Below are 18,136 nucleotides of genomic sequence, written 5' to 3'. Positions count from 1 at the left end.
CAAGATCCAGCAATATGCTGCATACAAGAAACACATTTAATTCAAAAACAATTTCATAGACTGAGAGACAAGGGATGGAAAACAATATTCCATGCGACAGAAACCTGGAAAAAAGCAAGGGTAGCTATTCTTTTTGCAGACAAAGTGGATTTCAAGCCAAGACTGATTAAGAAAGACAAAGAAGGTCACTAAATCCTAGTAAAGTGAACAATCAGAAAGGGAGAAAAACAATCATAAATATATATGCACCAAATACCAGTGTACCCAACTATATAAAACAAATAATAATGGACATGAAAAATCATATAAGCACTAATACAGTTGTAATGGGGGAACTCAATACCTCATTATCACAAACACAGATCAACTAGACAAAAAAATCAACAATGAAATATTAGAACTGAACCAAACTTTTGAACAAATGGACTTAGTAGATAACTAAAGAGTGTTCCACTCCACAACATCAGCATACACATTCTTCTCAGCTGCACATGGGACTGTCTCCAAAATAGACTATATATATACAAGCTCATAGAATGTGCTTAAGTAAATGCAAAGGAATTGAAATTATCCTATGCATATTATCAGACCACAGTGCAATGAAATTGGTAATAATGAGCAAAAGAAACCACAAGAACTTCAGAAACACAAGGAAATTAAATAACACTCTTGAACAACCAATGAGTTACAGATAAAATTACAAAAGGAATCAGGCAATTTCTATAATTAAATGATAATGATAATATAACATACCTGAACTTATGGGATGCAATGAAAGCAGTCCTATGAGGGAAATTTATAGCAGTGAATTCCCATATCAGGAAAACAGAGTGGGCTCAAATAAACAATCTAATGTTGAACTTCAATATTCTAGAAAAAGAAGAACAAATCAAGCCCAAAGCTCGTAGGAGGGAGGAAATTATAAAAATCAGGGCAGAAATTAATGCAATAGGGACTAAGAAAATACAAAGAATCAATGAATCAAAGAGTTGATTCTTTAAAAGATTAAATAAAATTGACAAACCCTTAGCCAATTTCATCAAAAAAAGGAAAGAAAAAGACTCAAATCCACACAATTAGGCTATTTTATTTTATTTTTATTTTTTTTGTACCAGGGATCGAACTTGGGACTTTGCACTTGCAGGGCAGGCGGTGGAACAACTGAGCTAAATCCCCAGCCCGAATCCACACAATTAGGAATGAAAAGGGTAAAATCACAACAGACCCTGCAGAAGTTCAGAAGATCATCAATACCTACTTAGAGAACCTGTATTCTAATAAGATGGAAAGTACAGAAGAAATGGACAGATTCCTAGATACATATGAATCACCAAAGTTTAATCAAGAAGATATAGAAATTCTAAATAGACCAATATCAGCCAATAAAATTGAATATGTAATTAAAAACCTACCAACAAAGAAAAGCCCTGGCCCTGATGGATTCACTACTGAATTCTACAAGACATTTAGAGAAGACCTAATGATGCTACTCCTCAAACTCTTTAATAAAATTGAAGGGGAAGCCATACTCCCAAATTCATTCCTAGAAGCATTACCCTGATTCTAAAACCAGAGAAGGATCCAACCAAAAAGGAGAATTACAGGCCAATCTCCCTAATGAACACAGATGCAAAAATACTCAAGATAGTGGCAAAGAGAATGTAGCAAATCATCAAGAAGGTTATACACCATGACCAAGTTGCATTCATCCCAGGGATGCAGGGATGGTTGACCATATGCAAATCAAAAAATATAATACACTATATTAACAGAGCCAAGGATAAAAACTATAGGATCCTCTCAATAAAATACAGAAAAAAGTGTCTGATAATGTCCAACACCCATTCATGATAAAAACCCTACAGAAAATTGGTATAGACCATCTATCTCAATCTGACAAAAGCCATCTATGACAAAACAACAGCCAACATCATTCTAAATGGACAAAAACTGAGAGCTTTCACTCTAAAATCAGGAACAAGACAAGGATGTCCACTGTTACCACTCTTGTTCAATATAGTTCTGGAAACACTAGCCAGAACAGTTAGACAAGAGAAAGAAATAAAAGGAATAAGGTGAGGGAAAGAAGAAGTCAAATTACTATTTGCGTATGACATGATGCTTTACATAGAAGGCCCCAAAAACTCCACTGAAAGACTTTTAGATTTGATAACCAAATTCAGTGGCAGAGCTGGATACAAAGTCAACACTCAATAGCCTTCCTATAAACGAACAGCAGACTCACAGACAGAAATTAGACAAACAATCCCTTTCACAACAGCATCCAAAAAATGAAATAACTAGGAATCAATCTAACGAAAGAAGTAAAAGACCTCAACATTAAAAACTACAGTACTCTGAAAAAGGAGATTGAAGAGGATATCAAAAAATAAAAAAATATCCCTTGTTCTTGGATAGGAAAAACCAATATAGTGAAAATGGTCATACTTCCAAAATTGTTATACAGATTCAATGCAATTCCAATCAAAATTCCAACAGCTTATCTCACAGAATTAGAAAAAAATAATCCTAAAATTCATTTGGAACCAGGAGAGACCTAGAATAACAAAAGCAGTTCTGGGCAACAAAGGCAAGGATGGGGGCATCACAATTCCTGATTCCTTGAAATTCCACAATTCCTTGAAATTATACTACAAAGCTACTGTGATAAAAAAATAAAAATAAAAATCATGGTACTGGCCAAAAAAACAGACGCGAGGGTCAATGGAACAGATTAGAAGATGCAGAAAAACTCTAGACATACTCAGCCACCTTATCTTTGACAAAGGAGTCAAACACCTTCACTAGAAGAAGGATACCTTCTTTTTTCTTTTTTTTTTTTTTGTACCGGGGATCGAACTTGGGACCTTGTGCTTGCAAGGCAGGTGGCAGAACCACGGAGCTAAATCCCCGGCCCATACAATATTTGTTTTCTATTTCTGCTATAACAAATTACCATAATTTGTGACTTAACACAAATTTAATATTTACAATTCTGTAAAATTAAAATCCAACATAGGTCTCACTGGACTAAAAATTTTATTATTAGTTTTGCATCCATTTCACATGCAAAATACATTTATCACATCCTCAAATCCCCCAAAATCTCAACACATTGCAGCATTAAATCAAAGTCCAAAATTTCATCTCAATCTCACTGATTTAAAAGTCCCAATCTTATTATCAAAATCATACAAATTAGGTATGGGTGAAAATCTTGGCATAAACCATCTTGAGGCAGCATTCAACTCCATCTTCAGACACATATAACTAGAAAACAAGTTCCCTGCTCCAACAAGTACAGATATTTCCACTCTGAGAGAAAATAGAATAAAAAGTCATTGGTCCCAAACAACTGTAAAATCTAGTCAGGCAAATGGTTTCTGCCTGGGCAGAATTCTGTAAAGTTTTCAGTGCCACCCTACAGGCCTGCTCTTCTCCTTTTTATAAAAGTTATCTCTCCTTTTCATAAAAGGTAGCTAGCATTCATTCAAAGCTGAGTAGTTCTATTAGGTTGCTGCTTGCCTGAACAATTCTAGGTACTGACTTCTATTTCATCCTCTCTGTGCTTTCAAGTTCAAGCTGATGTTTCTGCTGGTATGAGAGCCTCAAGATCAGAATCCTTGTGCCTTGCAGGTCTACCATGTAAGTTCACAGACTCACTCTATTATACAACAGGCTCCTCCATAGATCTTGTCTTGATAACCTCATCTCTATTTTTTATTTCTCTGCTAAAGGAAACTGTAAGTCTCACCCTACCTCTCTTCAGAGTACTCAGTGAGTGAAAATGCTGACCTTTTAATTTGAGGTTCCAGCAAAAGGTTGTGCAGTGACACCTTTGGCTTTCTCTCTGGCCCACACTTTTCTGACAGTAAATCTCTTCATTTTATCATTCTTTGCCATTTGGATAGGCTGAAAATTTACAAAATCATCAAGGTCTAGTACATTTTTAACAGGTTTCCCTTTAATTTATTTCTCTTTCAAATTTTACTAAAAGCAGCAAAAAAAAACCCAGGGTGCACCTTCAACATTTTGCTTGGAAATTTCATCAGTTAACTATCCAAGTTCGGGCTGGGGATTTAGCTCAGTGGTTCTGGTGCCTGCCTCACAAACGCAAGGTCCTGAGTTCAATCCCCGGTATCAAAAAAAAAAAAAAAAAAATCCAAGTTCACTGCTTATAAATTGTGCTTCCCACATAACCACAGGACATAATTCTGCTAAACTTTCTGTCACTATAAGGATCACTATAAAGGATCCCCTTTCCTCCTTGTCTTAGTTACTTTTCTCATTTCTGAGACAAAATAGTTAAAGGAGGAAAGGTTTATTTCAGTTCACAGCTTGTGAGGTTTCAGTCCATAGTCAGCTGGCTCCAAAGCAGGGTGGCATGGCAGAGGGACATCACAGAAGAGAAAATCCATGGCAAAGCATGGAAGGCAGAAGGCAGCAAAGCAGCTTCTTTCTGTCCCTTTATATTCCATCCAGGCTATCCACCTTTTGGGTGGTGCCACTCACACCTAGGGTAGGGCATTGTTAATCTCTGCCTCACACCCTTAATCTCAGCAACATATACCCTAATCCGGACAACTTTGAATTCCCCACCTAGGACCCCATGAGTCTTTGGGGAGGGACATCTAGATACAAGCCATAAAACTCCTATTTCCAACATCTTCCTTATTTTCCTATGAGGACTTACCACCAGCAATTCATATTTCAACCATAAGTCTGTTCACAACAATTTAGGTATTCTCTAAAGAGATAAATGTTTTCTCTGTCCTGTTCCTTACTTCTTTCCTCGTCTGTGACAGTCACTAGCATCTACTGTTCTACTAATAATCTAGAGTTTTTCTAATATGTACCTCAAATTCTTCCAGAATGTGCTCTTTGCACATTAATTCCTAAGACACACACAATTTTTAGCTATTTCTACACAGCACTTCTCTTATAGGTACCAAAATTTATATTAATTTTCTATTACTGCTATTACAAAGTACCACAAACCTAGAGGCTTAAGGCAACATTCACTTCATCTTTCCATTATGTAAGTTAGAAATCCAAAAGAGATCTCACTGGGCTAAAATCAACATATAATCAGGGCTGCCTTCCTTTCTGGGGGTTGTTGGGGTTGCTGTGGTTTGAGCATGCCCCCAAAGGTCCATGTGCTGAAAGCTTAGTATCTACTGCGGAGCAGCTAAGGTGGTGGAACATAGTGGGGTTTAGAAGGTGGCACTGTCCTCAAATGGGATGAAGGTAGGACCTGGTTAGTTCCTGCAACAATGAGCTGTTATAAAGAGAGAAAGCCTGATCCCTGAGCCCCTCTGGCTTCCTGTATTACCACATAGTCCCTGCTGCACACACTCCTTCCTCTGTGAGGCCATCAGCCATGGGGCCTCACCATTCAGGCTCCAAAATTTTTTAAGAACTCAACTTTAGGCATTTTGTTTTAGAAATAAAAAACAGATATAGGATAAGTAACCTTCCTTGTTTTTTCAGTTCATAGAAGTCACCCTTGCTCCATGGCTCATGGCCCTCTTCCTCTATCTTCTAATCCAGCAACAATGCATTCCTCTGACCCTGTTCTCGTCATCACATCTCTTTACAGAACCTTTTCTGCATCCCACTTCCACTGTTAAGGATGCTTATCTGTACAGGACCCACATGAATAATCCAGGATAATCTAATTCCTCTCTGCCATGTAATGTAACATATTCACAGGTCCTGAGAATTAAGACCTGGACATCTTTTAGAGAGCTATTTATTATTCTGCCTACCACATTTACTAATCAATTAAAATAAAAAATTTTAATTAAGCAGTCATTCAAAGTAGCCTAAAACAATTTAGGAGGAAGTATTAATAGCTAAAACAAACAAAAAACCCAGATGATTAATTTATTTTAAATTTTTAAATATTTAGTAATTCTAGCCATCTAACTTAAGATTTTGTTTCATATTTGTGGAGGACACTATTAGTTGACTAATTCAACATCTACTTTCAATTCCTTTTTCCTTGCCTAACCCTAATGCTTGAGCTATAAAAACTAAATACCCATTTTCCTGGCCTCCTAAGGATAGTCATATAATACAGTTGTGCCAAGTGAAATCTAAAAATTGCCTTGGGAAAAGCTATTGTATTCCTGATAAAAGAAGCATATGGCGTTGGCACTTCCTGGCCCTCTTCCCAGTAGCCCTCCAGCCTTGAGGGTGATGCTCTGCCAGTAATTCAGAAATCTGTTTTGTAATAATGGAGCATGTCCAAACAAACACAAGAGTCACCAGCCCACCACTACTGAGTGAGTGAACCAACACCACCTAGCCTATGCCTCTAGACCTATGGTTATATAAGGAAAAATAAACTCCCATCTTGTTTAAGTCATTGTTTACATATTCTATTCTGTTATTTTCAGCTGAAAACGTTACTCATTACAACTGTATTCAATGTAACTGTTGGTTAAACACAAGCACCTTCCTTCAAAAATGTATTTTGTTATACAAAAACCATATTCAGTTAAATGAGTTATTATTAATAATGAAAAGGGTTTTAAAGCAACTTCTTAGATATTTTAGAACTATTTTATGTTTAAAATGGTGAAGATGGTAAATATTGTTGTGTATTTTACCACAATAAAAACTGGAAAAAAGAAAAAAAAAATTTTATGTACTCATTCTAAGACATTTGGCAATTATCAAAACTTTAAAGAAAATAAATACTCGCCATAATCCCAAATTCCCAGAGATAACCTATTGGTAATTTATCATTGTACTTCCATCCATATTTCTTATACACATACAATATATTTTAAAGTGAGAGTATATGGAAATATATACTGAATTAAACTAGCACATAGCACTAAATTTAGTGAGGAATTTTCCATATCATCAAAGATATTTTTAAAATATTTTCAAAAACTTAAAAATATTTTATAGTATGATTAAAACATGATTAAATAATTGTAACAATGATAGACACATAATTTGTCCATCATTTTTGATAGTAAAAAGAGTGTTGCAATAAACACCATTCCATATAAGTCTTGCTATGTCTGATTATTTTCTGAGGATAGTTTTACAGACATGGTATACCTTACGCTAAAGGGATAAAGCTTTTCATTAAATAAATGCTGCCAAACTGCTTTCTAGAAAAACTGGATAATGTGTTACTCCGTCTTGTGTGTACAAGAATATCAGTCTTCCTTACAAGTATTGAATTCTGCCTTCCTGGCAATTTGATGAGTAAAAAATATTCCTGAATTTTTCATTTACATTTTTTGGTTACTCGCAAGAGTGATTGAATATACTTACATTCTTTATATTGGTTATTTTATGAATTACTGCTTGGTATTGTTTTAAGTATAAAAGTTCTTTATACATTGTAGATGCTAGCCTTCTTATATTATTTCAGTGTATCATTTACTTTAAGTTATCATTTATATATATTTTTTAATGAACTTGTTTGTGGTTATCAAATCTAATAGTATTACCCTTTATCACTTCTTTCTTTACTTATCAGAAAGGGATGATTTTCACATGATGACAAGTGCATTTTAGAACAAAATCCTTAAGATATGATATTCTTTTAAATTCTTACTGGCTTTCTTACAGTCAAAAAAGTAAAATCAACAGAAAGAAAACAGCAAATATTCCATAAACATCACATCCTAGACTATTCACATACCTGCTTGTGACAATTATCACATCCTCAGAGATGGTAGCCATTTCTTTGATGGTAAGGTAGCACATTCTCCTCAATGTTTGCTGAAAAATTATTCATAAAAGGTAATAGTTATTGATATTTTTTCTTAATTGTTTGAAGTGAGGACACCAAGTAGATATATTTAGAACAATACATTTTAAAAGATTCTTAGCTCCTGCCAAAATTTTAAAATATCTGGGTAAGAAAATATTCAGAATATTACTTTTTCCTAAACATAAATACTGGGTTGCTTTGGTTTTTGTTGTTATTGTTTTCCAGTATTTGGAGACTGAATGAACCCAGGGCTTTCGCACTGAGTTACATCCTCAGCCCTTTTTTTTTTTTTTTTTTTGTACTGGGGATCAAACTTGGGTCCTTGCGCTTGCGCAGCAGGCGGCGAAACCACTGAGCTAAATCCCCAGCCCCTCGGCCCTTTTTTAATAGTTTATTTTGAGACAGGCTCTTACTAAGTTGCTAAACTGTCTAGGCAGGACTTCAGCTTGCAATCCTCCTGACTCAGTCTCCTAGAGAGTGCTGGTATTTGGCTCTAAACACACTATTTGATGCACTGATACCCTGGAAAAAATCTAAGTAAAACCTTAAAAATTCAATTAATTATACGGGGCTTTCTACAAAGAGATCCAAACTTAAGACTCTGATTTGTCTAAATTCAAAGACGTAGGTTTTTTTCAGTTAAAGCCTTGTCCTGAAAAAAGTATTTTTAAAATTCTTTTAAAATATGTATGGGCCAGGGATTTACCTCAGTGGCACCGTGCCTCGCAAGCACAAGGTCCTGAGTTCAATCCCCGGTACCAGAAAAAAATATAAAAATTAAAATGTGTATAGAGAAATACATACTTTGCACTTTCCTCAGCTGAGTGTACATCAATGTTTCTCCTGAGCCTTACGTGATTTGTGCTTGGTTAACCAACTTCTGTTTTCAAGTATCAAGATTTCCAGATGAATGCCTGGATTCAAAAAGTATTAAGCTAACAACAACAAATTTGCTCCCTCCTCTCCTGACCTCTGATTTATCCACACACTATGGGTACCAGTCAGACCCCATGGTTCCTTAGTATGTCCAGCCTCATCTTCTTCTAAGTAACTTCAAATTTCTTGTAAGCAGAGAAACCCAAAGACTCAGTTCCAGAATCCAAGCTAGAGAAAGAATCTAAAGAAAGAGATCACCGAGCCCATTAAAGAAAGAAGAGAATGAGGATTCTTAGGGTGATTTAACAGAAAAAAAAAAAAATCAAAGAGAAAGCCAGAATAGGGTGGATCACAGACATATAAATTTCCTATCATAAGAAAACAGAAAATAAGAATCAAAATTTCAGAGCTGAGAAAAACCCACCCTCCCCATTTAAAAATAAAAAGCAGAACAGAAGCGGAAGAAAACTGGAGATACAAAGTTTAGTAAAAGAAGAAAAAAATGGGAGTCAACATTAGTAATCATCAAAGAAATGAAATTAAAACTATATTTCTGATACTACTTCACACCAAACAAAATGGCAAAACCTCAAAAGACTAACAATACAAAGTATTGGCAAAGATGTGCTCTCAGCCAGTAAACATACTCCATAACTAAACACTCAGAAATGTTGAATGACATAAGAACCAAAAAATTAAATAAGTAGCCATGGGAAAAATACAGGGAAATTCACAGGTACCAGAAGTGAAAACAAATCCTCATAGCCAGAAAGTGTAAGCCTAGTACCTTAATGGCACGGGCTAGGAAGAACTGGATTCCATAACATATATTCTTTAGGCACAAGGAAAATTATTCCAAATAACTCATAGATAAAATGAGGAAAAAAAGTGGAAAAGATATGAGTAAGTCTGAATGCATGACAACAATAAAAACCCACAAAAATTAATATTATAAAATAAAGGATTTATGTATGTAAATGTGTATGTGTCTGTGTGTATATAAACATAGATATGTTTATACTTACATACATGTGGAAAAAGAGCGTCCTAAGATTGACAAATTTCCCATGAGCGGAAAAAGACAAAGATGGATATTAGATTTGTTAAGTCAAAAATCTATAATGCAGGGCCGGGGATTTAGCTCAGTGGTTCTGGCACCTGCCTTGTAAGCGCAAGGTCCCAAGTTCGATCCCCAGTACCAAAAAACAAACAAACAAACAAACAAAAATCTATAATGCAAATTGTAAGATAACCACCAAAAGAACTTCCAAACTATTACTCTACTTGTCACTGATGCTCTTCACTTTTATTATCTTTGATTTATTTTATACAGTTTCTATTACTAATATGCTATATATTATGGCTTTTATCTAGATATCCACCCCCCAACAAAGCTTCATGTGCTTATACATGGGGCTTTCCAGAGCTGGCTGGATCTACAGTGTATGATACCTGTGATTAAAGATATGTGGTACTAACCTCATCCACTGATTGAAATTAGCAGTTTTAGGTGTGGGAAATGGAAGCCCACACCTCTGGGTGTAGGTGGCACCGATCAATAGGCTTATAGACTGGATGCAATGTAAAGGGAGAGAGGGAAGGCAGGCTGCTGCTGTTCGCTGCTTTGCTGTTTTCTGCTTGCCACATCATGAACTTTCTTTTCTGCAATGCCCCTCTGCCATGCCACTACATCTTGGAGCCACCTGACTATGAAATGAAACCTCTACAAACTGTGAGCTTAATAAACTTTTCCTTCCTTAGCTTGTGGGTTTGAGTATTTTGTCCCAGCAACAAGGAAAGTAAGTCAGACACTATACTAGTATGTGATATTTTTCCTATATTCTAATCTGCTATTAACTCCGTAAGTGTATTTTCCACTTTATACAATGTTAAAAAAAAATCCAGAAAGTATAGTTGGATTTCTTTAATGCCTTCTTTACTCCTCATTCTTTCTATGCCTTTCAATATATGCTTAAGTATACAGCGTTTATAAAAGTTGTTTCAGTGTCACTGTATGTTCATCCTATCATCTTTATCATTTCTGGGCTTGTATCTGCTGACCCAGTTTTCTTCCAGTTAACTGCTTCTTTGCCTTACCCGTTAATTGACTGATTGCTGTACCTGAGATTGAACCCACGGCCTTGTGTGTGCTAGGCAAGCACTACACCATTGAACAACACCCCTAGCCTTTTTTTTTGGTACCAGGGATCGAACTTCGGACCTTGTACTTGCGAGGCAGGTGCCAGAACCACTGAGCTAAATCCCTGGCCCTCCCTCAGCCTTCTTTAAAATTTTATTTTGAGACACGTTCTCCCCCTAATCACTCAGGCTGGCCTAAATGGTGATCTTCCTGCCTTAGTCTTCTGAGCACCTGAGATTATAGGTGTACACCACCACATTCAGATTTTATTAGATGCTATATATTAAATTTATGTTAAGTGCTGGATTTTGTCATATTGTTTCACACAGTATATCATAAAGTTTGGTTACTTTTGGTTTCCTTAACTTTTGAGGCTTACTTTTAAGACTTAGAAAGCTACAATCTAAGGCTAATATATTCCCATCACTCAGATAATATCCTCTTGAGAACTACGCCAAATGCCTTCTGTATTGACAGGGTCTTTGCACTCTCACTGGTAAGACTATGAACTATTCTCAGCCTCAAGTTCTTCTGATTCTTTCATGAGCCTTGAACAGTTTCCTTTTACATGCACACAGAACAGCTCTCACCTATATTCAAGGGAGTCCTCAGATTTCTGGCTCTCTTTTTTTCTCTTCTCCCTTTTCCCTCCTTCTTCTTTGATATTCTGCCCTACGATTTAGGCTTTCTTGACTTCCCCAACATTTGTCTGCCTTTCTGACTCAGAGAGAAGGTTAGGCTTTATCATGGCTTGTGTCTAGATGTCCCCCCAAAGCCTCATGCAGTCATAGGTGGGGCTTTTTTTCAGAAGGAGCTGGATCTAGAATGTGTGATGCTGGGATTGAGGATGTGTGATTACTATTACTAGTCCACTGATAAGTTTGGCACCCACCCTAAGCCAGGTAGCCTAGATAGAATATAAAAAGGGCAGAAAGAAGCTGCTCTTATCTCCTTGCTGGTTTTTGTTTCACTTGCTTGCTTTTGCTGTCTTCTGCCTACCTTGAACTGTTTCTCCTCTGCAATATCCCTCTGTCACACCTCCCCAGTCGACTATGGACTGAAACCTCTACAACCTGTGAACCAAATAAACCTTTCCCCCTTTAACTCTGGGTGTCAGGTATTTTGTCTCAGCAATAAGAAAAGTTAACTAAGACAGGCTCTTTTCAGTATGCCCTGCCTAGCCTGAGGCCTAGAACCTGCTTCTGGGCAGTGAACTAGTACAATCCCAGGCTCATCTTGTTTGCTTCCTTTTTTCAGTTCACAGTAGTTGGATGTCTAGTATCCAATGGCTGAAAACTGCTGTGTCACGTATTTGTATGATTTTTCTAGTATTTACTGTACCAGGGTAATGCCAGCCCCTTTACCATGGCTAGAAACAAAACTGAAATGGTTTCTTCATGTCAAAACATAGGGTATATTATCTATTTATTCTTTCATTATCAATTTCTAAATCTATTCCATTATAATTAAAGAACATAGTCTATATGACATCATTCCTTTGGAATTTGTATGTGGCTTTATAGCTGTTATATAGTTGATTTCTATAAGTGTTCATTTACATGTAATGCAAATAAGTCTATGTCTACCATCATATGATTTAGGTTTGTACTGTTTCTTTTTCTTTCTTTTTTCCCTTCTTCTGGCTTGATTTTTATCCCCACCCCCACCCCACAATTAGTTTGGAAGGAAAAAAATCAACGAAACAAAAAGCTGATTACATGAAGAGTTCAGTAAGGTTTATGAACTTCTAGACAAACTTCCTAGCAATAAAGGGGAGAAGACACAATTTACCAATATCAAAATGAAAGAAGAGACACCACCACAGATTCTGTAAGCATTAGAAGAATAAGGAAATAATTATGAACAGCTCCATTTTTCACCCTTCCACAAATCCTAAGCCTCTCTATTGTTCTCTGGCACTTTCATCAGCAAAATCTTCTACATCCTCAAATTTTTCTCTGAATGTTCCCATCTTTTTTTCTAACTGAAACCTGGTTCTTCCCTAAGGATTCTCCTCCAGCATTCTCAAAATGGTAGCTGTTTTCTCTCCCACAAGCCCCACTTCACCAGGCCTACAACTGAGGAAGATATCCAAGTTTTTCCTCATTACCTCTTCAAAATCATTATACCAGGGCCAGGGATTTAGCTCAGTGGTTCTGGTGCCTGCCTCACAAGTGCAAGGTCTTGAGCTCCATCCCCGGTACCAAAAAAACCAAATCATCACACCACCTTCTTTCACTGCACCTCCTTTTCTAAAAAAAAAACCTCTTGACTTTGACACTCCTTGCATTAGACTGTACCATCTGCCACAACTCCTGGTTATGCATACAGACCCTAGGTTACTTCCCTATGTTAAAAAAAAAAATTAGTGCAGTGTTTATTGTCACTCTCCAATATTATTCCACTAATAATTACTGGGGATCTTACAATCCATACAGACCTTATCTATTCTTTGAACTCTTTTTCTCTAGTATCTTCCTGTAGTGATCATACATTTCTACTGTCACATCCTTTATGAGTAACAGTATTCCTTTCCATTTTATTTCTAAACATCACACTCTTCAACCATCACTGCTGATTCCAACAATTCTTTTCATTCCGTCATGACCTACAATCCATTGGTCCTATTAACTTCTCCTGACCCAATCAAGTCCAGCACCAGACACCTGGCTGCAAAATCAGAGTCACAGAGAGGCAACAGCACCCACATCCCTGTGACTTTACTGACAGCACTCCTGTGCAACCCATTCTAGTAGCTCAAAATGCCTAGTTTTCTAGTCCAAGTCTTCTAATAAATACCTAATCCTGAAATACACTGGTTCTCTTCCCTAACTGAACCCTGAATTTGGTACAGGAAGCAGTTAAAGGGAACAGGACCGGAAGGCTACAAATTTGAATTGTTTTTCTGCTTGTGATAAAGGCATTTATGACCCTGAGTGATACACGGGACATGATGCAGCGGCAAAATACTATTTTACTACTATTTATCATCTGCAGACAAGGATCAGAGAGCAAATCCTTGGGTAAGTACATCGTTGCTGCCAAAGATTTTAATAAAAGTAAGTTGTTGAAACTTAAGTCATTAACAGTAAGTTGCTTAATTAAATTAACAGGTTAATTTGTTTCTAAATATACTGGAGAATTCTCTTTTTTGTTTTTTTTTGTTTTTTTGGTTCTGGGGATTGAACTCGGGTCCTTGCGCTTGCGAGGCAGGTGGTGGAACCACTGAGCTAAATCCCCTGCCCCTGAGAATTCTTTTCTTGAGAAAAGAAAACGATGAGCTTAGTGTTTTAAATACATAGCTCAAGGTCTTAATAGAAAGTCTTAGTTCATGTGGCCACAGAGCTGACAAAGCATGTCCTGAATTCCAATGTAAGTCCAGTTCACACCCTTGCAGGGCATCTTACATCAAAGTTGGGACCTTGACGGGCAAGGATAAAGGCCTTGAAAATTGACATGGGAATATCTAGGCAGATTCTGATGGAGCTAAGGGCCTGAAACTCCTAAAATCTGTCAAGGGTCCTTTGTCAACAGAAGTAGTCATTCAACCCACGTTTGAGGACTCAGTCTTCCTTTGCCTGAAGGGTACATCCCCAGAGACAGGTGCCCTACAGGGCGACTGCCAATTGTCCTATAGACCTACTCCTAAAACCTCTCATTATTGAGACTTATAATCAGACTCAAATCCCAGGAGGTGCTGGAGGTTGGGCACAAAATGTGACCTGTGCTGACATGCAACATATATGAAAAGATCTGCAAGATCTGGCCAATTTATGTTAACATAAAGCTGGGAAATACGTATCTCAGAGTCCTTTTCCCTGTATGTTTCTGTACTAGAGTTGGGAAGAAGAGAAATATGTGTCACATTCAGAAGACAGAAAAAAGGCAGCTACTGTTATGCCTTGCAGGTTGGGGTGATCTAAGGTAATAAGAGGTAGGATGCAGAGGGCTGACAAGTTTAATCTGTCCTCACTCCTCTCTCTCCCTATATCCATGTCACTGTCCCTACTCCACATCCAGCTAGCTGGTCTTCTCAACTGCCAGGCCTGCTGACCAACAGCAACCTCAGGCCCATTAGAAATTCAACTAACACCTGGCAGACATGGTAGCTATATGCTCTGGCTTCTGAGTCTACCTTTTCAGTGTCATACCAAAAGCTAAGTATTACCTATTTTTTATATATGCATGATAAATCCATGAAGAACAGCTTTATACTATATATTTTCATTTTTTCATTTTTACATGCCCTTTAATGACCATTTGTAAGTTTTGTAAAAATAAGCATGCAGTTTAAAACATTTCAGGAAATCCTTTCTATTCTGGAACACTCTAAATTCCCTGGGGGAAAACAAGTAAGAATAAAGAATTAAAAAAAGAAAACTTACATCATTAGATTGAAACAATCGAGTCATTGCAAAGAAGGCTTCCGTAGCTTCCATAGTTCCAAAGTGTTCACCCTAAGTAAAATTTGAAACAATTTTTTAAACATAAAAATTCAGATGTTAAGGACTTTCTCTTTATTTCTGCATAAATCTTTTAGAATTCAAGGGGAAAAAAGTCTCTTTGTGAACATTCTGCTTCTTGTAATTTTCTGGCTTTCAATTTATAAACCTGCATAGCCAATGATGCATACCTTATTTAAAATAATTCAGTATTATACAGCACACATAAAAGTTATGGAACAATGCTAAGCTTTTAACAGAAAGTATTTTGAGTTCCCTGAAGGATTTACAAGGAGACAGAATTATGATGCAAGTAAAGTTTCTAAAGAGTAAAATCTCTAAACACTGCCCAACAGCAGAGATCATACCTTGTATATTTCCATAGTCTAATGCCCAGCAAATGCCTGACATATCATAGGAGCATAATAAATATGGAACTATAAGAACTGTCTATGAGGAATCCCAGAAAATATGGCAAAATGGGGTCTAATCAAAAGGGAATGATCCAAATTCACCATGTTAATACGGCTTAAGGGGCTGCTATAGATCCCAAGACACTGGCCCAAACCTTTAAAAATATGATTTGGATCAGAGCTTCACAAACTTTAACCTAGATAAATCATTTGTGGATCTTGCTCAAATGCAGATTCTAATTCACTGGAACCCTACTGTTTTGTTTTGTTTTTTGTACCAGGGATGGAACTGGGGACCTTGTGCTTGCGAGGCAGGCGGTGGAACCAGAGCTAAATCCTGGCCCTGGAACCCTTTTTGACTTGAAGCTCAGAGAACACATGGCTTTGTTAACTTTAGTGGAAATCTAAAAGTATTTTGCCATAAAGATCCAACAAAAAACAGGGAAAGAGATAAAGCAGATGTTCCCAAACCTGTTCATGTGGTTAATTATGTTTATACTGTGCTTGATAATTTCCTTATCAAGTTAATTGTTTCAATATGAATTGCCCCATGTAAAAGATATTGGCCAATATAAAAGAATATGCTATTTTGAATCAACTTTGACTCTGTTTATAAAATGTATTTAGCCAATTTGGACATAATGTGTGCTAGGAAAAATTAAGTTAAACTAACTGTGGCTTAAGTATTTATAATGTGCTGCCACAGAGGGACTATGCTATTTGTAAACAAATATATTTTATTTAAAACTATATTCTTGTTGCTTAGTCTCAATCTGCAAACAACAAAGTTATTAAATCTCTGAATGAGACCTTCATTTATAAAACAGTAAAAATAAAGCATTCTCTTAGAATTCAAATTGCACATTATATTCTTTTTAGCAGCTTATGATCTATGAAACAAAAGTATATTGTTTAAGCCTCTATAAATTGCATGAGATATTTTACAGTGTGAAACAAGAAAAAAAAGAAGTAACAATGATAGAGTGCAGAATTTACATTCGATGGCAAGTATTGTTTTTGGTTTTGTCTGCTATATCCCAATGCCCACAACAGTGCACAAGACACAACAGGAATGCGATAAATACTTGCTGAGTAACTACATGACAGCTGGTCCTGAATGTTTATCATGTGTCTAGCACTATTCTCAATGCTTTACGTTTATTATTTCATTTAATCATTACAACTTTGTAAAAAAGATATTACCATAATCCTCATTATAGAACAGGACATTAAGGCCCATAATGGTTAAATAACTTGCCCAAAATCATATTGCCAGTAATATTGAAATAGGGATAATAAACACAAAATCTGAATATTAAGTTTTAAAACCTCACTACTGTACAAAAAAAAATCTGAAATTTGTCTGACTTTGCACTACATTTTCAGATAACCATGAAGACCCCCAAAAAAATACAAAAATATGGTCTAATTAAGACTTATTAAACTGACATCAATATATTTATTGAGAATCTATTCTATGCTTAAATAGTTTAATATCTCATGAATATAAAAAGAAACATGTCATACTCCTTTTGCTCTGAGTTTTGCATATTATTTCAATCAAACTTGAGGATTTTAAAGTTCAGTAAATTTCTTTAAAATTATTATACTTTCTAGAAAACACTTCACTGTATGTTACATACTTCTATTCTGTGACACAAATCTCAGGAAAATCAAAATAATTTACCTGGTTCAGTAAGTAAAGAATCTTTGTAAGAATATGCAAACATCTTCTTGGATTGATGGGAGTTTCATTGAATATACGAGCCTATGAAAACATTAAAAACATTATGTTTCATATAATGAATTTGCTATCACAAATTACTTTAATACTGTATTTAATATAATCTCAAAAATCTCTATAGCCCTCACTTTACTATGATATATGACAAATTGTTAGATGTGGCCTTGATTTTCTAATGTATACCTTCCCTTAGTTTAACCAACTCATGGCCTTCTACTATATGGACTTTATGTTAAACAACAGTCACAATATTTATCAAATGAATACAATGAGGTTAATTTCCCAACACATAGCAGAACCTGCATTTCTGTAAGCTCTAGATTCTCCTGTGACATGTAAATTCTCCTTTTTCCTCAAGTCTCTATTTTCTGAACTCAGTTACATTTCTTAATTATTATTTTGGATGTCCTGATCATAGTATCCCAAAGGCTCTATGCACACCATTCTAAAAAAGAATAGAAAAAAAAAAAGAGAGCACAATTTACTTCCAAGCCATACCTCCTGTAAGACAGCACTCTTCTCCAGATGCTGGAAAGGATTGGAGCCACTACCTATAGCATAAAACAAAACAAGTCTTCAGTAGCTGCTCTACCATTAATTTTTAGAGAAGGGCACTAAATGTTTGGGAAATCTAAAAATGAGGTGATCACTTAGCTATTACAGTGATACTAATTACTAATATGCATATAAACCGAATGAAGTCATTTTGATTCTGATACAAGTCCTGTCGTCATACTGTAAGAGCTTGGATCTCTTTTACAGGAACCGTGCCCCAAATTC

The 18,136-nt window shown here is 36.1% G+C and overlaps 1 protein-coding gene across 2 annotated transcripts in view; it reads right to left on the bottom strand.

Annotated features, from left to right (window-relative positions):
* The window catches only part of Copg2 (coat protein complex I subunit gamma 2), a 124,612-nt gene that overhangs the window by 105,328 nt on the left and 1,148 nt on the right, over positions 1-18,136 (bottom strand). For both annotated transcript variants that reach the window (XM_004856323.3, XM_021237587.2), the window contains exons 2-5: positions 17,855-17,907; positions 17,300-17,380; positions 15,143-15,214; positions 7,670-7,749 (exon numbers count right to left, since the gene is read on the bottom strand). In XM_004856323.3, coding sequence (XP_004856380.1) covers positions 7,670-7,749; positions 15,143-15,214; positions 17,300-17,380; positions 17,855-17,907 — 286 coding nt within the window. The remainder of the gene's footprint in view (positions 1-7,669; positions 7,750-15,142; positions 15,215-17,299; positions 17,381-17,854; positions 17,908-18,136) is intronic.

The sequence above is a fragment of the Heterocephalus glaber genome, unplaced genomic scaffold (genome assembly GCF_053883595.1).
Source record: "Heterocephalus glaber isolate CG9 unplaced genomic scaffold, H.glaber_assembly_v1.0 deba00000546, whole genome shotgun sequence".
NCBI classification, from domain to species: Eukaryota; Metazoa; Chordata; class Mammalia; order Rodentia; family Bathyergidae; genus Heterocephalus; species Heterocephalus glaber.
Note: the sequence above shows the minus strand (reverse complement) of the source record. Positions and strands in the feature narration are given on the sequence as shown.